This window comes from Patagioenas fasciata, chromosome Z, assembly GCF_037038585.1.
Source record: "Patagioenas fasciata isolate bPatFas1 chromosome Z, bPatFas1.hap1, whole genome shotgun sequence".
Lineage (NCBI taxonomy): Eukaryota > Metazoa > Chordata > Aves > Columbiformes > Columbidae > Patagioenas > Patagioenas fasciata.
Window position 1 is genome coordinate 1,690,630 of NC_092560.1, and position 22,703 is coordinate 1,713,332.

Here is a 22,703-nt window from a genome sequence, read left to right on the forward strand (position 1 = left end):
ATGTTTTGCAATGATTATGAAAAGCACTGAGAAATACATGTTATGTGATCACTTACCACTCAAGTCTATGGAAATCAATAGTTATCTTTGAAAACAGGTATCTGTATCTTAGCAGGGCTGAGATTCTGTGTTAAGGAACTGATTTCTTCTCAATTTCATCTTACAATGAAAAACAAAGCCAACTTATTTTGGGTACTATGCAGCTGCTGCTTTATTTTATGTAACTAACTGTTATTTTACATGACTAATATATCTGTTACAGCAGTTAAGCAGTAATAATTTTTTTAATGTGGTTCTACAGAAGTAGTACAATTTACTTCTGATTAATATTTAGTAAACAAGCAAATTCCAATTATGTACTGAGTGCATTCTGAATTAAATAAGGAAATGCCATAGTTTGTAAACATGCTTGAGACTTTTTTTAATAGCGACACATAATTCAGGAAGACATTCAAATATCATTATGCAGAGGAAGACCAGATTTCAGTATCTGTAAGTATTATTATTGTTTGAAATATTATTTGCATACAGTTTGCAGTTTATTTTTATTAATACTATCTATTACTGTGAACTTGCGTTACTTGGAAATTACTGTAACCATGTTTGTGTTTGTTTTGAAGGAAATGAAGTATTCAATCGTGATGAACAAAGGTCTATCTTAGAACAGATGAATAACAAACAGCCTACTCTGATTGAAACGATCTTCACAGTGTTGTCTTATTGCACTTTATCACCCAAATCCCTTGGCATTGCTTTTGAGACCTACATGGAAAAAAAGCAATTGTGGAATTCCTTATACAATATGACAGGTATTTAATTTATTACTAAGTATTTAAAATCTGATGTTAGACCTTGTCAGTTTTCAGACATGTAGTGCATATTGTTTGTACTTTAATAAATCAGATGAAATTATGGAAGCTTACTTGAAAATTATAGTTTAATCGAAGTGTTTTGAGCCATCAGGTCACCATAGCAGTGGTGAAAATTTGGAAGAAATCAGAGCGTTGTGGTCAATCAGGATCCCGATTTCCTAGTCTGTCTTACCAGCAGGCTGGCAGAAGGTATTTTCTGTACCTCGCTTCCAATACAAGTTCTTGGTTTCTGTGAATTACATAGCTGCTGACATTTGCCGCTATTTAAAAGTAAGAAATAATTAAAGAAGAGTGGAAAAAGAGAAGGAAGGGCTCCTGTTGAGGGAGACGTAGTCTGGTGGGCATATAGACTCTGCTGTCAACAGGCTCCTGATTTTCCACAGAGAGGGAGAGCTGCCATCACCATTATAGCAACTAATGCTCCCCCTAAGGAAAATGGTATTGAACCAGAAAAGAGAGGTGAGATTTAGATGGGTGATCTTGCAAATAATGGCTAAAATGCAGGAAAACTCAAAAGAAAGGAAGAAGATGGGGGAGCGCAAGAGGGGAAATACAATTACAAATATTACAAGTATCACAAAAGCAAAAAAGGTGGTGGTAAAAGTGCTCAGGTATTCCCTAGAGAAAAATAGCGCCACAAGAAGTGGAAGTCTGAAGTGCAAGAGGAAGGGAAATACAGAAATATCGCAGGGAAGCTTCCAGAAAGGCCACGCAAAGAGGAATTAAACTTAGATCAGCAAAATGTGCAGACGAGCAATGCGGCGAGGAAAGGACCTGAGATGTTGAAAGACATCTCCGGTACGTCCTGCAGCACTCTGCCCGACAACTGCTGCGCCACTGCGATGGGGAAACTGCAATTCTCCGTGCTATTAAGAATGTGGAGAAGATTGATACTTGTTGTAATGTCAATAACTGTATTTAGGATGGTCTATTTTCAACATGCAGTCTCTGATAACATGCTATGTCTTTGTTGATGACTATTATTTGTATGCATTTTTCTTCCCAAAATATTATTTTTCCCTCGCTGTTTTCTAGTGTAACGGTTTGGGTATCTAATAAACACAACCTCATTAATACCGTCAAGACAAGAAGTGTGATAAACTAGGTCTACCCACTCGCCTTACTGATGTCTAACAAATAGTTAAATGTATTCCATATAAAAAGGAAGATGTCAGTCAGCTTAAATTAAACTTTTATAAATGCATTGACGGAGAAATGAGGATGAAGGAAATAAATTAATTTCTATTTTTTGTCAGTGCTGTATTAAGATGGAACAAGGTGCCACGTTGTTTTGCTCTTTGATTTGTAACAGACCAATAGGTCTAAGTTACCATGAATCACAATGGCTTTACTTTTCTTTCCCTAAGAATTCTGAAACACTTCTTTCTGAAACAGATTTACACAAATGACTACGCTAACTGAATATTTAATAATTCTTCCTTCTGAAGTTTCCAGTTGTGGTGAGTCGGAGCCAGAGGTCATCAGATGCTTGAAGTTGACTTTGATTAATTCAGTCAAGGGTATTGTGAAGCAGATAATTTCTTTGATGCATTCATGGGAGGCAGCAGAAAACTATGGAACGTACCAGCACAAGCAAATAGTTCCTGAAAGTTTACTGAAAACGGTTCCAAAGGAATGGAATTACACTCCTCGGGAAATGAAGAGAAAAGAATCTGGGAAGTGTGGGTGAAATTTGTACATTTTTGTGAATTTGTCGTGAAAGCTTGTTACCCCCTTATTGAGTGCATATCAAAAGTGAACAATCATGAGTGTTGCAGTTTGAGATTTAACAAAACAATTCCCAAATGTCCTGGGGGGTTCTTTTTGAAGTACATACTTAGCATTAAAACTCAATTATTCTTTCTCGAGGCTTACGCCCATGCACACGCAAACAAGCCTTTAAAAATAATCAGTATTGTAGTACTGATAATAATAGTGCTGAAAGTGTTTTTAGCATCTGGCAGCAATAAGGTGCAATTCGGGGCAGAATAAAGCACGGTGTCTGTGCTCTTGTCATAAAGGCTGTAACCAGTTCTTCTCTTAGTTTTCGTCTCTTCAGTCAGGACTGTTTAAATTTGGACACACAATGTTGACTGAAATGATAACAACTTATTCACCCCAGCTTTGCCACACAGCAAATTATTTTTGAATAGCTACCACTTGGTTGTTGAAACAGTTCCTGAAAAAAGAGAAATAATACACATAGTAGGAGATATTTTGAAGGTGATTAGGTGTGAAGTTGATCTGTGGTATATACTTCCATAAATTACTGTGCCTAAAGCCTCTGTGATTCGAAAAGGCTAACACCTGGAAACATCTCACCATAAATTTATTGCCACCAAAATCTTACCTGATTATTTTCATTACTACAGCATCACTATTATATTCTGGCATGACGTTTTGATTGTGGGCAAGCCAGGCCATCAGTCCTTTCTTTCTTTACATATATTTTGTGTTCAGCATCTTGAGGCACATTTGGGCACTGCCACTTCAGTCCCACTTCAGTCTAGAACTTGGGTGGCAGCTTTAGGCTATCGCTAAGCCTGAACTGATACGTTGTGTGAGAGGTAAGACAAATAGTGACAGATTAAATTGGTTATCTGGCACCTAGGACAGAGCTGGCTTAAAACAAAACCCAACCAAACAAACACAGGAGTTGAGAATACAAATGCAATGAGTCCAGGGCTTTCTTGGTTTGTTTGGGTTTTGTTTTGGCTTAGTTCTTTTCAAATCTTGACTTGACTCTGTGTTCTGGATCACATTTTGGTATCGTTTTTCGTTTTAGATGTGTCTTGGTTTTCAAGCAGCATATTTTCTGTAGTTATTTCCGTACGTACTTTTAATATCAGGAATACTTAAAATACTGTACTTTACATGAAAGTTGATAAACTGAAGTTTTTGTAGGTTTGAACATAGAAGGAGACTGATAGAAAACTAACTATTATAAATGTATGTAATATCCTGAGGTACTTAGTGCAATATTGCGCTCCTGAAGTTGAAAAAATGTTACACTGCAGTCTTGAAGACAACTTTTTTACCATTGTTGTCTTTTTTTTGTTTATTCCATAAAAACTGTGCGCAGCAGGACTAATTGTTAGGAGGATCGCAGTCTGAATCCAAATTTTCTAGGTTCTCTGTTTTTAGTTCATTTTATTGTTTAGATTTTGTGGGATTTATGTGGAGGAAGCAGAACTGAGTTTGAACTAGAGTGTCGAGTACTTAAGCTTTTTCCCAATTTTCAGTACAAAAGAAAGTTAGAAATTATCATACAACATTCAGGAGCGTGCTGCGGTAGAACTAGAATGTAAATGTTAATCATATCTTCTTTTCTTTCTTCTTTTAAGGCTTCACGAGGCTTGCAGCTCAGGCGGTATCTATTGTAATCAGCAAGTTACCTACAGTGATTGCATGTTTGCCTCCCCCAATTAAGTACTTCTTTTTTCTGGCTGAGAGAAAAATGTCAAGAAACTTTGCTGAATTGAGGAAAGCTGGTCTGCTTGTCTGGAACTTGATTGTAATTATATGTCGGATATTTGAGGATGGAAATACTGCAGAACTTTTAACAGGTGCAACACTTGACAGATGGAGCAAAGAAAAACTCAGTTTAGTTCGTGTGTGCTTAGAAAGTATTATGGGAAAACAGAAAAGTGGTCCTAAGCAAGTGACCCAGAAGGTTATACAAAGCATTGAACAGCAAAGACCAAACTGGATTGAAAGCCAGTTGCTGAAGGCAAGAAAGTTGAGCACAGACTGGTAAGAACGTGGTATTTTTCAAACGCTGTTATTTGTTCTTTATTTCACTGGATTATTGGCACGTTTATGGCTATTGTTCAATTTTAACAATAACAGATGAACAGTGATCTTATATGAAACGTATGAGTTCTTAATATTGGTGGCTTTATAGCACATTTTGCAACTTAATTGCATGGTTGAAGCTAAACCATGGTTCTTTCATTGGAACCGAGTCTTCATACTACTTAGATTTCATATTTGTGGACAATTTAGTTGGTGTATCTTTCAGAATTTGAACAGGTACACTGACCAGAAGGCACCACGGTATATCTATAAATTAATTTTGCTGTGCTGATTAAATGAAGAGGGACCACGAAAAGCTTTCAGTGTTCATCTGTGATTAAAAAGTGAGCATACTTCATTTTAAAACACAGCAAACCCGGAGGGCAAGTAGGATATATCAAAACAAGACAAGGAGAGTACCCTGCTGTGCCTTTCTCAGGAAATACCAACCTTCCCTGCAGATCTAACATTCGGGTCCGATTGTTTTAAATCCTTGTAATGATTTTTCAAGGAGTTTTGTACACGTTAGTGTGTCTGTAGTTTAGTCTTTTTTACTGGTGAAGTCGTGTACCATTTGGTAAAAATACTATTAATCGTCTTTCCAATGTTGGATTTATTGGAGTTACAGGGCTTACTGAATTTAATTGTTGACTACTGAAAGTAATATCGCTTTTTTCTGAGGAATATTCTTGAAGATTGTGGTTGTTGCTATCCTGACAGTAATTGCCCATATAAACAAAGGGTATATGTATGTCGGAATTACTGATAGAGCAAACAGACGTTCATGCAGCGTTTCAAGGGACAATACCTGTTTCTACGAGTAGTCAGTTAACGTGAGCAGCGCTAAGCAGTAATAGTGCCACACGAATGCTCATTGACATTGACCTTTGTAATCTTTACATTTCCATTTAATACTAATTTACAAGCTCTAATCCAGCGATTAAAAGATTGAAGCCAGATGCCGGTGGCTGAAGGAGCCATTGAATAAAAAACCCATAATGATAATGTGCAAATTGATACTTAAACAGAATGGTTCCATAATACAATTTCTCATGTCACTGAGAGAATAGATATTGCTTAAATAATACTAATGCACGGTAAGACAATACTGTGGATAATCTCCAAAAACTAAAACTTTAGTGTTGACATTTCTTCTTAAGCTGAAAATAAATAATAAATAGCTGAGATATGCAATGTAGAGATAAATGTTGTTATAAATGAGTATTATAAAACTAATATATTAAAGCTCAAATATCAATTAAACTAAGTAATGATCACTTAATCATCAAACTAAACGCAGCTCTTTCAAGAGGAGACTTGTGCTGTGTCATTTGTTTGAAATAGGAATGGCTACATTCGAAAATCTAAGTTGGTGTAAAATTATGTTCTGTTTAACATTTTCGTAATTATTTTGTGAGTAAATGTATGAACGTGCATTTATATATGTATATATATATATACATGCACCAAATGTTTATGTATTTTTAATAGATACAGCGTGTAGAAGAAAATAAAAACTATACATTTATTTGGGATTCACCTACACAGTTGTGAAAACATCTTTAAAGTGCACTGGATTCTTATAAGCTAATGCCTTGCTTGATTTTGTGTTACTGTTATCAGACTGCTAGCTACATAAACAGTCTAAATATTATGTAAGTTCTTCCATTGCAGCATATAAATTTAACTTAGTTTTTTGCAAAATTTAGAAGAAAAGAAGGAGAATCTTCAGTGAAAGGCTCGGGGAGTGGCAGTTGTATGCGTTGCCTGTGTAGTGTGCTGCCTGGGAGCATTGCTATTCATTAAAATAACCTTCACTTTATAGTAGCACCAAAGCCGTAAACAGTCACGTTGGATTCTGAAGAACGCGCGTCCCGGGGAAGAAAAGCAACGTCTGCCTTTGCAAAGTAATTTGTCGAGCTGAAGATTATTGTTCCCCATCATGGTGACCCTGCCGTGGCTGGCTGGGCGCATACGCAGATGAAGATGAATGCAGTTATTCCTTGGCTGAGGTCTGCCTCTTTCAGGGCACATTCTCCCTAATGACATGATTGATAGGCAGTCCCAAATCCGGAGAGGAACTCATTAATCATCGCGCCGACTGAATCCAATCATCTGCTTCACCTGCGCAGTGACGGACGGGGAAGGAGACAATTTGGGCGCTGACACTGATACACTCATTGCCAGAGGTCCTCAACTTCTACAACGCCACAAGTTCCACAAGAAGTTGAGGCCACGTCCACACGTGTCATTGAAAACTGGCCTTAAGCGTGCTTTAATTTGAGAGATCGATTCCTTTGAAGCTTTTCTGTAAAATACACCATAATAACAGAGTATCGCTTACTTCCATTCAGCAAAGAACAAAATTACAGTTTATATTCCGAAACTATTTGCTCTGCGGGACGTTCTGAAGCTGCATGTGGAAGCAATATCAGCTTTAATGTCCAGCAGCTGTGCAGAGCTTAAGCAAGCCCGCAGGTCAAACAGCAGCTTTGAGCTGAACTAACTCCGTAATCACGGCACACGCTCAACGGTAAACTGCAGCTCACAGCCGACCAGACCAACGTATTTGTTGTTTCATTTTCCTTGTAATTCTATAATAATAAAATACTTGTTTGTTTGGGTTTTTTAATTCAGAATGCTTCTTTGGTAGATTTTAAATTAAGCTAAAAATTACTATAGAAGGGGTATTATATTCTGTTGGTCTTTCAAGTTCTCTACGCATCTGTGTCAAGGTGCCAACATATATGCGTGCTGCAGCTCTAATATATGAGGAAAAGGATTAGTTTCAGTATATCTTTAACACTTTGTCAATGTGCAATACTAAGCAAGTATAGAGCTGGTAACCTACATTTGTATGCAGAGAGAGCGATCTGACAGTGGTCACAGTTTTGAATGCACATTTTTCAAGTCATTTGAGCTTGTGACCTTCAGATTTTTCTGTAGCAGCTTCACACAAATACTTTTAAGAAGAAAAAACAAGGAACAGCACAGGGCAAAAAGTGCAACAAGTGGGAAATGGGTATGTTTGAAATGGTTACCACCATACCAGTGGGAAGAAAAAGACTTCAATTTAGAACTTCTAACCTATACTTAGAGTAATGGCTACCTTTCTGACATGTTAATTGGGCTTTAATATGTGCAGCGACAGGCAAAGGAAAATGTGCAAAAGATCAAATCCAAATGCCATTTCTGGTAGCAAAGATACTTCTCTAGTGGAAAAGAAGTAAAAAATATTTGCTCCTTGCGTGTCCTTAGAGTGAAGAATGTTTCAAGTTTTCGTCTTTCAGATGAGAACCATTAAAACGTGTATAGTAAAAAAGTTATTTAGCATTTAGTGTGTATTTGTATAAAGCTTCAGAGATGTGTATCCAGTAACGTTTGTTTTATAGGATTTTATAACGTGTATTTTTAGCCGGCTGTGCATCGATACTCTGGTTTTTAGAGAATCAACTTGAGAATATCCGTGTCTCCTCTGTTTTCCAGCGCCTCGGTCGCAGTGGAAGGTGCAACGCTAGAGGAAGGAGGTGTTGCGCTTGGATTCACCGAGCAGAAAATAAACATGATGGTCCTGGATATCTGCCACAAACCAGGTGGCAGCGAGTACCTGAGGCAAATTTATCACATCATCCGGCTCAATGAGGTAGGGAAACGGCCTTTTTACCGAGCAATTAGGTGTGTACTGGCCTGAGGCAGCGGCTGCTGGCAGCCAAGGGTTAGTCAAGGAGGTGATAATGCTTCTTAAAGTCAATATGAAACCCTATATTGTATTGTAATGGAACCCATTCAGTTTAGGCTTTTCTGCATTTGTACAGAAAGGATTACTTTATGGGAAACAATGTAGATTTTATTTATGTACTGAAACAGTAGTATGGCTCATAAACTTCCTTCAGATTCATATTGTAGACCATAGATACATTTTTAAGGAGTTTGAACACAGTTTAAAATAAATAAATATACATATATATATATATATATATATATAATAAATCATCAGGGTTACTGAAAAATTGTCTGTTACAAGAGGTAAAATTAAATGCAGTAAATCAATTCCTCCGATTTAAAAAACAAAATAAAACAAAAACCCCTTTGTCTGTACTGAGCAAATAAATGCATCCACATGAAAACCTACTTAATATAGATAACTCCATTAAAGTGCTTTCAAAATTACAGTAACCAAATTCAGATTTGTTTGCTGCACAATGAATTTGGGCGATGTGAAAGAATTACCTCATTATTTCTAAGGATGTACGAAATTGCCCCGAGTTATCAAAAGCGTTCTGATTTTATACACGGAAATAAACACAGATTTGCTAAAATTGTGTGATAACACAGATCCGCACAGCTTAATTAAGAAAGTTCTCTTTATTAGCTTTAATTACTAAATTGCTGTTCCTTGCAGTGATCTTAACAGCACCTGTTTATTCATTCAAGTGTATGGAGGTGTTTATAATGAAATGCAAAATAGGGCAAATATATGCACAGGCCAAGATTTTCCTCTTGAAACAAATTGATGGCAGAAAATGAGTCAGGCAGCTACGTCTGTGTGAAGGCAACAGAGAGCAGGTCGGTACTGGCACTGTTCTTCTGAAAATCAACCGTTTAGTTCCTAAGTACAGGCTTAAAAGCAACCTTTATGCATCTACATTTGGAAGCTTTAGAAGCAATGTACGTAGGGATGGCAACCTAATATTAATACAATACAGAATCTTTTCAAGTTTCATCTCAAACAATTAAATGGTTCAGGAACTGAAGTGAAAATTATTACTGTAATACAGCTCAAACAAAACCTTTTCACCCGGAGCACATTCAGGATTACTCTGAGTATAATGGAGTGAGGGAAGGATGATGAGCAAGACCTCCAAAAATAGTATAAAATCCAGTAGTTAGGGCAGTCACCGAGGGGACAGGATACGCAGGTTCAGGTCTTTATTCTGCCTGGTTTAGGCCAGGGAATTGAATCTGCATCTCCCACATCCCACCGAACTCCCCAAGCCACTGGACCATTATCTACCAGCATGGAACTGGGTCCCTTTTCCCCGACGGAGTTGTTTCACCTTGTAGATGTTGCTGTAAAAATCCATTCTGTAGTTCCTAGGGTCAGAAATAGAATAATACTCTAGCTGAAGGGGTGGGATGCCCACCTTGGGTTCTGGAGACCCTGATCCCACATTCAACTCCTATGAGCATTTGGTTATTTATACAAAGTGGAGCAGCTCCAACAGGAGGTAAGAGGCTGAGAAAATTATGTGGAAGAGGGGCTTTAGCCTGGCTTTCCACATCCCAGGTGTCTCTCCTTGAATTTCTGTAGCTAGTAAGAGCTTTGTTAAATATAGAACATCCCTCAGCGGGAAAAACTGTCTTTTTTTTGGAAAAAAAAAAAGCTCAAAAGCTCAAAAAAAAAAAGAAAAAATAAATCCTGACCAGCTTGACTCGCAGAGGGACTTAACCATGTTACTTCAAATTGCCTTTGAAACCATTAGAAAACATTTTAATACTTAGCGTGGTGCTATGCTAATGCATTTTTCAATATTATTTTTCATAATTTCAATTGTGTTTAACGTGCCCGACTACCAAGAAATAGACTTGATTATCCGTTCAAAGGTCCATCCTTTTGTTTGGAGACTCCTTGGACTATCAAGGGATCGTGTTCTTAAAATTAGTTTGGAGATCTTTATGCTACACTGCTTAATAATTGCATGTGACTGGAGAACGAAACGATGAGACAGAAAATTGTTGTTCTCACTGTTTTTCCTTGGAAAAGCAGAGGAAAAGGGATATAGATTCCTGGAAGCTGTATTTGGAAATGGAGCTATGATGTTATAAAGATCTATACCAGGTATGGTACAACTCATAGCAACCTACAGTCCTTCACATGCTTGTCAAAAAGAATAATCATTTTTAAAAGCATTTTTGACTAATGGCTGCCAAAGATAAACCAGCACTCCTGCGTTGTCAGGCTCAATAGTATTTGGTCTGCTTGGTTTCCTGCCCAGTCATTGGTAGTGAGGATATAGCTCACATCTTTACAAACGTGATTTAGTTTCTATTTTCACGTTTTTGAAACGTGACTTTTTCAGGCTCTACAAGTCTATAATAAAGAGTTCATTTACTGCTGTTGAATAAGTCTCTTTGTCAAAACATAAATCCACAGTATTCCAAAGGCCTGTGCTGGGAGGTGAGCTGTATCCTGCTTAAAATACTCAAACCCTAGCAAGCACGGACAGCAATTTCCAATATCCTTGCTGAGAAACCAACAGGATCTGCTTCTGCAGACGCTGCCACCCGGAGTTTTGGGCTGCTGTCTACACATTTTGTGAAAATGTTTGCATGGGAGGTGGTGCATTTATGAAAAAATGGTAAATTTTTAAACATAGCCATTTAATAACCCACTTCACTGTTAGCAAACGAGACATACAACCACTGGTGTAGTTATATGCGGTGCTTTTATTTCAGCGCTGGGAAACCAAGGGTTCACACCCAAAGCTGGTTTCTAACAACTGATTCAGACTACACCATATTTATACAATTTGGTCACATACATATTAATTACAATTCTTGACAACCATTAGCATATTCCACACCTATTCTAACACAAACTGTCGATCTAAGCGATGCTAAGTAACATTTCCATGTTTATCAGTTATTTCTAAGTTACCTGTTTTAAAGAATATATCATAAATGTATGTCAATTTTAAGAATAGGGTATGGTTATAGAAGATCATGCTTGAATGCACATCTACTTGGAGACAGCCTACAAAACTTAAAAAATAAGGTAAAACCCTTGGACACAGCATTCTGGACACAATCCTCAAAACCAAAAACAGAAAACCCCTGGATACAGTTCAAAAGTTAACTCCACTATAACATCACCATGACTTTAAAATCTTTATCATAGTGTGAAGTCACGAATTAATGGGAGAAAACAAACAAACCAACCTCAGGTGTTTTCGTAGGCTGAGAAAGTATAGGTAAGAGATTCAGGGTGTGTATTCACAGCTGGATTATGCCATTGTCTTAAAGGAAAAAAAGTCTGATTTTTTTTTTAGGTTTATCTTTATTTTTTACGTACACTTGGATGATTTCGTGGTTGTCTCAAGCAGTTTTGACACTTAGGTGAACCGGCAGAAAGAGGCAGCCCAGCTCTTTCTGTCGCCCCCATGCTTTCCTGCTCCCAGGTCCCCGCTTTGCACCGGTACAGAAATCGTGTGGCTCGTTGTTTGTGTGGCTTTTCTATCTGGCTGGAACCTTTCCTTTTTCTGGCTGATTTCACAACATATGTTAGTGCCAACACAAGGGAGAAACAGCTACAGCCTGTGTGGATTGGGAGGAAACTCCTGCCTTGCAAACCAGACTGCAGTTGGATCAGTTTAAACCGATTACGAAATTATTCTTTTAGGAAGACCCAGGGAGGAGCACAAGGTGCCTTGGCAGGTCGTTAACGTGTTCCCTAATTTTTATCATCTTGGTAATACTGTAAAGTAAGAGGAGCATCTTAATGAAGACTCACCTTGAGTACTCACTCAATGTTATGGCAATCCTATCGTTACGGGCTTCATTTTAATAACAATAAACCGTTTAATCACAGTAGTCCTTCCAGCAAATAGATCTGTAAGTGTTTCATTATCTAACTCTGCATAAAATGGTTCTGTTTAATCAAAACACCTTATTGGCATGCAAGGGTGATTTATTTACATAGTAGTTTAAGAAGTGAAAACAGAAAAGATTGCGGCCAAAATAATCATGCGTCTGTTACAGGATAGTTTCTAAAATTACCATGTAAATCATAAATGACTTCTAGTCTTTGAATGCTTAAACAATTAAGAGCTTTGAAGAGTTGAAAAATATTTATTTCCTGTGTTTAAACAACTGGTTTGAACATGTTCATCAAACAATTTATAGTCATGAAGTAACTATTTAATGCTGTCCAGAAAGTAACTTCAAATATTTATGTATACTTTATCATGTGAAATAGATCGTGTAATACCCATCATACATCAGAAGAGCTCATAGAAAACATTTGTTTTTCACTTCCCTGTATGCCTAACATATATATTTTGAATTGTAACTGATACATATAATTTCGTGACAGTTTCAAAACAATAGCTCATATTATTTGCTCCAGTTGTATGGATGTTGAAGGAGTTTATTTGTTGTTTGTAGTAAAATGGCGTTACTCTTAGGTTTTTGCTTTTGTAAGAGATTACTTATTTTCTCCGATAATATAAAGAACTTGTGTCAAGCACAATTCGAAGGTATGCTTGAAATTTAGGCAAATTTCACTTAGAAAGCTAGGTTGCATATACTTTTTTGTGGTTCTTTTTGTCTTCAAAAAGGGATATTTGAAAGATCAGCTGTCTTGTGAGGATTCTACTGAGGATGCTGCTTCCTCCAGCCAGTTCCTGCCATTGACGCTGAGGGGCCAAGAAGAGCAACCCATCTTCAACCCTTTCCAGGTGTACAGACAGTCCTGTGAAAAAGTGTTCAATCAGGTTTGTGGAAACCTAAAACCTTGGTTACACAGCATAATTTTTACTTGTCGGTCTTATTATGACCATGACAATGACAGAGACTGAAATTATGAAAACTGAATTTATTATGTGCGTTCTCGTTTGATGAAGTGCAGGGGAATATTATTACTCAGGAATCTAATGAGGGCACCCTCTACAGTAGCATGGTGTTCGAAAAGCCATTACTGTCCTTTTCTTTATCAGAAGTATTGTATGTAAGAGCAATTTGCATTTACTTAGATCTCCTGTGTTAGTTCAGCATGGCAAGGGAAAGACGATTAGTAGCAAAGACATTTATTACATCTCTGTAATGGTACATAGGACTAGTTTTAGTCCTTTGAAAAATCAGGGCAAAACTCCAAGTGCACGTTTAGAATCTTCCTGATGAGCCTTTCACAGAAAAGTTGAACGCTAAAGGATGCTTTTGAAATAGTCATTTAACAGAATAGTGACAATAAACAGGGGAAAAAACCAAACCAAACCAAACCAAACCAAACCAAACCAAAACAAACCAAAACAAAACAAAACAAAACAAAAGCAAACAAACAAAAAAAAACCCTTATGCATCCAATTCTGTGGTTTTCATTAAGCCGTGTTAGTGATATGTGAAGGATTGTAATTTAGTTGCAGAAATTAGTTTTCTGGTAGTGTAACAGTTAAAGAAAATAGATGAAATTGCCTAAATCTTAGTCAGAACACCACATTACCAATTAATTACACAAAATTATATGTAGTTTCTGATGGCACTTGGACCCTTAATCTTCAACCATAGTTCCTCAAGTCTTCCTAATCCATCATCCATGGTTTTGATTCTACACCTCAATTTCAAATATTTAAAAAGAAATTGTATTACAGTGTCATGAAATTCACCTTACAGACTTGTGGTAGAAAGATGTCCTTTTTCAGTACAACTTTCAAATAGTATAATCTTTACCAGTTTTGAGTATTTTGGGCTATTTAACTAGGTGTATTGCCATAAAATATATCTGGTGAGGCTTTTGGTTGGTTGGTTTTGGTGGTTTGGTTTGATTTGCTGTTGTGTTTTTTTTTCCTTACTTGCTTAAGGAATCGTTAATCATCATCACGTTGCAAATACAAATCCTGAAAAAGGAGTTTAATACCAATTTAGCAAGGTTTCTCACTCCAGAGTAAGATGCTTTAACAGTGTCTTTTTTCTCTTCCACTAGTCTCTTCATATATATCTCAAATTTGCAGAATTTGAGGGGCTGTGGAATCACTTACTCCAATTTGAAGTGCTGAAAAGAGTTTACCGTGCCTCAATTGTCAATTCGTTAATGGTGTGGTAGAATAAGACCTTCAAGTATTGATAACTGAGGGAAGAACTCTTCTGCTACACGGCAGGATTGCAGTGCTCTATTAATCAACAGATGACAAGGGATAGTTCATATTAAATTGCTTTGGATTTTGCAAACTTTTGGCAGAAAGTCTATCTGAGCATGGAAAAGTATCTTTAAATTAAAAGAAGAAAAGAGCAGATCATGGACCGTAAAGTCTGGGGTGCCAACCCTGTTGTTGACAATGACAGACTTATTTCCTGAGCTTAATAATATTATTAAATAACTTAGTTCCCTTTACCATAAAATTGCACGTTTATTTAGTGATGTGGGACTGTGTTTTTATAAAATAATGGCCAGTGTAGCTCAGTGTCTGGTTTTCTGAGACTATTAGCAGTGCCTTTAGAAGATACTACAGCACTCGCAAGGGACAATTCTTCTTCTCTAAGGATATATTTCTTTTTAGATTCATTTCTTACTCATTGGCAACTGCCCCAAAGCTTAGGAGTGTACAATACAGGATGAATTTCATTATTTTCTTCAAATCTATTGTAACTAGACGTGTTTCTAATACATCAGCTAACCTTTTATAAATTCTAAGTCCCAAGAAGCTGCTGATTTCACAACATATTTTGTCAATGAGTTAATCATGTATTGCTTTTTAAAACTTTTATCTGAAAAAGGCTGGTGGGAATAGGCACGGGAACGCTGCTTGCGAGTCCAGAGAGCTGGTTCAGCTCTAAACGAAGAATGTTAACATATTACTACAATATCTAATAATATAATATATAAGAACTTGTCTACGCTATACGCTGTGGACACACTCTCAGTAGAGGGTTTCTTAAAATAAGTTATTTCAAAAGCTTTCTGAAAGATAATTTGTGGTAAGCATCCATGTATTCTTTGGTGGCATAGGCAAAAACTGCAGAACATGGAAGTGGTTAACTTTTCTAACAAATTAGTTTTGCTAATTTGTCCCTTTTGTGTCAAATTTAGCAAGATACTCAATTGTAATTTCTACAAATTTTACTCCTCCTGAAACGAAGGCCACTGAACCGCTATTTTGAAATCAGCTGTAGCATTTTTATTAATGACATGTAAATTTCTTACCTTCCAACCCTCTTCCAGTAGCCGATTCTAAGAAGTGTGTCATTTCTGTTAACGATTCAGCCCCTTCGTTCTTACATTCCTGTAAAATCTTGAATAATCACCATCTGGCCCTGGTAACTTGTTGCTCTTGATTTTGTCAATTTGTCCTGACACCTCAGTCTCTGCCAGTGCTGCTGCTCCTCCATTGTCTAGGAACATTAAGTCTAGGCTATGCAACTCCTCAACAGTATCAACAGAATAAAATGGTACAATTAAATTATAATCCTTTCTTGAAGTGACTTTTTTCAAACTGATGTTTTATTTTTTCACAGAACTGATCAGTTTGTTGAACTGAATTTTTATCCAGTATGCTTATAAATCTTCCTATTTGTTTTTATGACTGTTGCTACTGGCTCTTTACCTTCTCTGTTTAATCTCTCTTTATTTCAGAAGCACTTCTTCCATATTTATTTGCCTGTTTTTACTTCAGATAGAACAGTTGCCTGTTTTCACCCCTCTGTTGTTCTGCTCCCACTGTTCTCTCAGCTGAATCTTCTTCCCTTATTTCTTTTTTATCAGATGTTCACTGTTACTTCTTGATTCACTTTCCACTTTCACACCATACTATTATTTCTTTAGCTGCCCTTGTCTCCCTTTCTTAATCTTCATTTCACCTTATGTAAGAAGAAAAAGGAACTGCAATACAAACGTCCCTCTTTTTATTTAGGTTTATTTCCAGTGTTTTGTTTAATTTTTTTTTAAACTACTCAATGCTATTTTCGTCTTAAAACAATAATTTTTTAATTATTTCCTCCCAAGGATGTTGAATTGTAGTCACTACTTGACCATTACTGACAATGAAAATTAATATTATGCAGCAGGAGTTACTGTTTTGTAGAATGTTTTGTGTGGTCTTTTATCTGCCCACTATTATTGTAGTCTGCTTTTATTTATTAAATAAGCAATAGGGGGTTATATTTGTTCATACTGTCTAGACTTATTGCTGTTTATAATAACCATCTGGTGATGGGAGTGCCTTACAAAACAATAGACAAGTAGAACATCACTCTAATTATAATACAGGTTAAATCTTGAATTCCAGCTGTACCAAGTTTTCAATGACAAACTTTTTGCTGACGGCAGAAAATGTAAATTGGTGTTACATAAAAAGTTGCCAGTTATTCTGCTTTTCAAACAAAAAGTCAAGCTCTGAGACAAAGTGGTTGGGCAGAATGCCATTAACAGTTGGAAGAATAACGGTTCAAAAATTGATTTATCTTTTTATAAATAATGGCTACATCCCCAAATGGATTTATAAATTAATTGCTGTCTTATTGGAATAAAAACCATCTTCTGTGGACATGATTGATATCATCTGTCTAAGTCCTTGTTCTAGACCCCCCTCCTTCTTGGTTAGTATATCACAGCTGGAGCTTTAATTTACTGATCATATTAACACTGATTAATAACTAACAATAGCTTCTTGCCATGTATCAACAGTCAACCATTACTGAATGGAACTGGGATTGGTCAAACTTGCTGCCAGGTTATTTGGGACTGAATGAGATGACCTTCAGGGTGCTGCTGGCACACAGGTAATGGGCTTTTGGCAAATAATTGCACTTCCCTGTAGTCTTTTTCACTTTATAGGTGAAATTTGTAAAATAAATTGCATATTTATTTTTAAATATTCAATATTTAAATAGTCGTTGCCTAGTGTATTCGATCCCTACAAAGGTGGTTTTCAATTCCTATTTTGAAGAACCTAATAATATTTCTTTTAGTTCTGAGACATGAATATGTGTTGATATTGCCCTCAAATGGTGCTTTAAAAATAAATAGTAACCTGTACTGCTGAGGGAGATTTCTGCTGCATAGTGCAGAACTTAGGGGATGTAAACTCAAGTTGCAATGAATCTGAAATTTAATTGGTGGCATGGCAAGTGTAGCTAGAAAAAGAAAGTGTTTCCTTAATAGTTTTTAATGAATGGAACTTGGTTTAATATTGTAACAATTTTTCACTTGTAAAATTTAAGTGCTTAATTCATAAGCAGATATATTTAATGCAGAATCGATAGCAAGTAGGTGGAAAAAATGGGTATTTTTCTAAAATATCTACTACTTATATCCGTGTGAAAACTGGAAAACTTACATGTTGTAAACTAGGAAGTTTAACATTCCATTCTTAATGCTGAATCCTCATGATGATGTCTAATATGGTCATATTGCTCATCTTTTAAACTGCAGTGTTTCTCTATTTGGAAACCAGAGTGACATTTTCAAAAGTGTGTGAATTCGCATGTCAAAAATGTATGGGTTTTGCACCATTTTCTCAATGGAGCGCAGGCAGTTAGTGTTAAATATTTAATTCTTCAATTCATATATGAAATATTTGTGCAGTTTGTTTCCAGTCTTCTTTCATAACTTTGCTCTGATTAATTCTTTCCCCACCTAAATTATTGTTTTCCAAAATTCTGATGCAATTGCACAAAAGATCATGCTGGTGAAAATGTGCCATTCAGTTCTCCTCTGGATGTCCCCCGTTACCCAATACCAGACGGAATACGGAACTGCGTGGACTTTTTGGTAGTGTCATTTTTATGTTAAATGGCAGAGACAATTCAGTACTAATTATTTTTCCTTTGATAGTTCTCCTGCTGATTGCTAACAGTTGTCCTTCATTAAAAATGAAGCAGTTTGCCCTTTTAAAAGATATTCTAATGGAAAGTCTCAGGCTCAAGCTGGTTCTTGAACTTCCCTTCATGTTGATGTCATCAATATGAGCCGAAGGGAGCAGAGAGGACTGCTGTGATTTGCAGAGGGTACACTTTCTGTGGACATTTCATCTTCTCTGATATCTTGAAACACGTTTCGTTTCTCTTTTGATCTCTTTGTAGAGTTTAGAAGGAAGTCATGTACGTGCCTTCTCTGCCCTTCGCTGTATTTCACGCCTTTGTCATATCACCTATTGTTGCATTTTTATTTTTTTTTTTATCTAATAAGTGCTGTAATTGTTGTAATCCTTCCTCATTTGAAAATGTCTCCATTCATTGCCCTTCTACATGATATGGAAATTCTCATCTAGAAGTGACATTATGCAAGCCATTAATGATTAGCTCATGGATTTATTATTTAAACCACTCTGCTTTGCAGACCAACAGATCATTTAAACCCACTGTGATCATTAGGTAGAGTTGCTAATCTAATACCTGCCCTAGCGACCAGCATCTCCCAACGTAGCTTGTCTTCACAAGACTTAATTTTTAGCATAGCTAAAATAGGTTTTACCACGTTTTCCAGCTGGCTGGGGCAATTCTGGCTGGCCTTTGCAGTGACTCCAGCGAGCCTGATCTTTAGGGGATTCTTCACATCCCTTCCAAAAACTGTGTAAATTTAATCCTTACCTTGTGCTCGGGAGTTAAGGTTCAAGCTGAATGGGTGTGTTAATTTTTTGATGATGAACCCATTTATTTTCCTACAATTTGTCCCCTGAGGTGAGTTAATCAAAACTAAGGACAGTACTTGAACCCTCAGTTTATAAAGTGGAGTGATATAATACTGTAATTACTTCTTTAACACATGCTGAATCCTTCCCTCATCAGTTAATTCTGTGCAGATATAAATACTTTTACCTGTTCATGGTAATATTGGGGTCTTTTTCCTTTTTTTTGACATTTAAAGAGAAATACTGTCTGTTGCATATGAAGTAAAATAAGTATGCTCTGCTCTCTCTTTGGTGGAAAAAAAGTAATAATGCTTAAGGGACTCATTTACAAGGGAAATGCTCCCCTAACCTAGTTAGTGAGTGAGTTAGGTGGGAGGGGGTTAAGGGAGCGTTGTCCCAGAGCCAGCAAGTGGTCGGCAAATTAATTGGTTGGTGGTTAGGGGAAAGTGAAAGGCTTTTAGGACTGGTTAAAAAGGGAATGAATTGTTGTGTTGGCTGCTGTAATCCATGCATCCCTGTGATCCTCAAAGTGAAAGTGTTTCTGAAGTTTTTCACGTGAAAGATGAGGATGGTTAATGGTATTATTTTATTTCAAGGTTGTCAAATATACAATGCTATCAGGAAAAGGCTATTAAAGCTGAGCAATAAGCAGTAACATAGAATACGTAGTGTTCATCCCTATTTACACTTCATATGTTTAGAAACTGTTAAGTTTTCCTTAAAGGAAGAAAGGGGATATATAGATGGATTCCTTTCCTTTCTAATTTTTTTTATATATAGTTTGAGCTGCAAGAGTAAAAGTTAAAACATACTTTTCAATTACACTCGAAATAGTATCTTTTAATATCAACCCCATTAACATCCAGCTAACTTATAGTGCTTGATTTTCCCAAATTTCAAATGATGTCCTGAATGCTTACACTGATAGGTGCTGCTTTTTAGAATCTTGGCACTCATTTATACATCCTTAGACCTTCCTGTAGCAAATGGGAATTCCCTACCTCTAATACATATATTAGGACAAGAAGACTGTGTGCTTATAGCTATTGTTTAATTCACGTATATCTCAACTTTTAATGGCTGTCGTGCTCATAAACCTCAAACATCCCCCCATTCCTTCTCCCTTGTGTAGCTTTTAGTGCTGAGCGCAACATTTATATGGCATGGAGTGTCCCTCTGGTCACAGTGGGCCAGCTGTCCCAGCCGTGTGCCCCACAGGGAAGAAGAAGAGGCTGTGTTGCTGTGCAAACCCCGCTCAGCTGTAGCCAAAAAGCTGGTCCGTTGTCAACACGGAGGCACAAACCCAAAGCACAGTGCCCCACATCGCCCTTCTTGTTCATGTACGCTCCTTTATAATGATACATAAGCTAAATACTTTCTCATCATTTATTTCCTAATAAATATTTTGGCAACTTGTAAATAGTTAAAAGATATTAATATTTTGGTGGTTCTGAGATGTGACCTTCCTCCTGCACTTCTACAGGACTTTCAGGTGCATCAGATACATTACTATAGAGAATAACTACATTCCACTCACTATAATTAGGAGAAACAACTGAGACACTTTCGTAACACGTGAAGCTATTCTCCAATATTGCAGTAATTTGCTTTTCTGAGCAGAAGCCGCTACAGGGACAAACAGAGAAGAGCTCAGCAAAGCCAATGGCAGTCAGGTACAAGATCTTGAGAAAAGGAAGCACATCAACTTAATAACAGAGTATGTTGATTCACCGTAAATACATCAGATGAGAAACAGGACCAAGTTATAAAAATTACACAAATGAAAACCAATATTTGTTCAAGTGGATAAGAAATGTCATTAAAAACATCTAGGCTGGAAATTAGAAGATGATTTTTAACAGATAAACCGGTGTCGCTCGAGAAGAGTTTTCTGGGAAGTGTTTGCGCGGTGATGTGAGCTTAAGTAGTTTTCAGTTGAAACAGGAAAGACCAAGTGATTTACTTCAGAAAACTTGGAACTGTTTGTATATTTGCTTTAAGGAAACTATAAAAATTAGTAAGTTTGTTTTCTGCTAAAACTGGATAAAAATATGTAGGCTTTCTAGTAACGCTTGCTGCAAAATATACACAGACTCTCATGTTCTTTGGACTCCAGAATTTTTCGTAGCATAGTCCAGACTGTTTTCTGTTTGATAAACCACGGGCTATTTGCATGTGAAGCTGTCTTTGAGGACCATAAAGGGTGTCCTTGGGTGCAGGTGCCACCCTAAGATTCAGAACTCTTTACACCTGGTGTTCCTCTTCTGAAATCCTTTCGACTTGGGTTGGGTGTGGACTGTCAACTTGCCTTTTGCAAATAGATTTGTTAATATAATTGTGGCATTTGTTCCCCATGCTAGAGCTAGGTGATAAAATTATATGTTTTGCCTTGATTAAACGTGATAAAACTGAAATTAAGTAAAAGATTCTTGTTCAGAATTTCGAATGATTGCAGGGCAAAATCTGTGTAGCTCTCGTATATTCAAGTGGATACACAGACACCATCTGTTGAGAATGGTAGCCATATGGTGAACTATTTATAGAAAATGTTTATATTCATTGTGTTGTTGATTAACTAGATATCCAGAAAATGCTCTTTTAAAATCCAGTTTATCAACACATGGAAAAATGTATTATGTAGTTTTGAAATTGAAAAGAATGTCAGCAAACTGCATGTGCTTTGTTGTCTGTAAAAGACTTTTTATGCAACTCTGTAAAAGCCCAAATCTGAGAAATGAGTAAAAATACCCAGGTTATGAAAAGGTAGGAAGTTCTCTGGCAATTTTTCTTTGTAGAAGAAACACATAGTGTAAGAGCAGTTAGTGGCGCGATGCCAAGACAAGAGCTTGTCTGCATGGCAGAGGATGCCAGTGTTACGTCTAGTGCACTTTTGGATGTGTTACTCAGTCCTCCTTCCAAACTGCAGATGCTCCTAGACCTTCTGTATCCACATCGCTGGGTATTGGAAATCCATATTGTTATGGCTATAAGTCAACTATTAATGATGTGTTGGTGAAGAACTGGGATGCCATTAATACTGCAGTAATCACCACCTGCTTGGTGAGATTATAATGGATGCCCTTGTAATGCATGTGCGAACAGGCTTTCTGAGATGCATGGGGGGCTGTGAAAGACGGTGTTCCATTGTTTCTGTATCAAAAGAAGCGGGTGAAAGGTATTAATCCATTATTGCACATCTCTTCATTGATCACAGAGTCAGGTTTAGACTCTGCTGCTGGATGTACCAAAAAAAAAAAAGAAGAAAAAGCCACTGGGATTTTGAGAAAAATCTGATTTTGACCTTTCTGGATAAGCAAGGACCCTTTTCCATAGATGAGTTGGTCAATAACAAGGTATATGTCACATCCGTCAACATAAGGATTATCCTCCATCTGCTTACCCTCTTCTGACATAGCTAATGAAACTGTACTCTGACCTTAGCGGATCTGTCAGAAGTAGGCTTAGCGCCCTGGCTGGCAGATTTAAAGCGTTGGTGGCAGAATGTAGATGGGTAAGCGAGAGGGAAGACGGGACCCTGTGTTACACACTGTGTCAGTGCCACTCCGGCCACCGGTACGCGTGCGGTTGTAGTGGGAATTTCAGAATTCGGTGGGGCTAAAGGTGAGGCTTCCCATGTGTAGCATGCGTTAGACGGCTCTGTTTGTTAGCAGTGTCTCTCTCCTGCATGAATCCTATG

The 22,703-nt window shown here is 37.1% G+C and overlaps 1 protein-coding gene across 5 annotated transcripts in view; it reads left to right on the plus strand.

The window, feature by feature from the left end:
- The window catches only part of KIAA0825 (KIAA0825 ortholog), a 234,727-nt gene that overhangs the window by 106,040 nt on the left and 105,984 nt on the right, over positions 1 to 22,703 (plus strand). For 4 of the 5 annotated variants that reach the window (XM_065860472.2, XM_071802496.1, XM_071802497.1 and 1 more), the window contains exons 15-20: positions 621 to 809; positions 2,321 to 2,554; positions 4,217 to 4,625; positions 8,154 to 8,310; positions 13,004 to 13,159; positions 17,062 to 17,156. In XM_065860472.2, coding sequence (XP_065716544.1) covers positions 621 to 809; positions 2,321 to 2,554; positions 4,217 to 4,625; positions 8,154 to 8,310; positions 13,004 to 13,159; positions 17,062 to 17,156 — 1,240 coding nt within the window. The remainder of the gene's footprint in view (positions 1 to 620; positions 810 to 2,320; positions 2,555 to 4,216; positions 4,626 to 8,153; positions 8,311 to 13,003; positions 13,160 to 17,061; positions 17,157 to 22,703) is intronic. The other variant, XM_071802499.1, reaches the window with a different exon arrangement.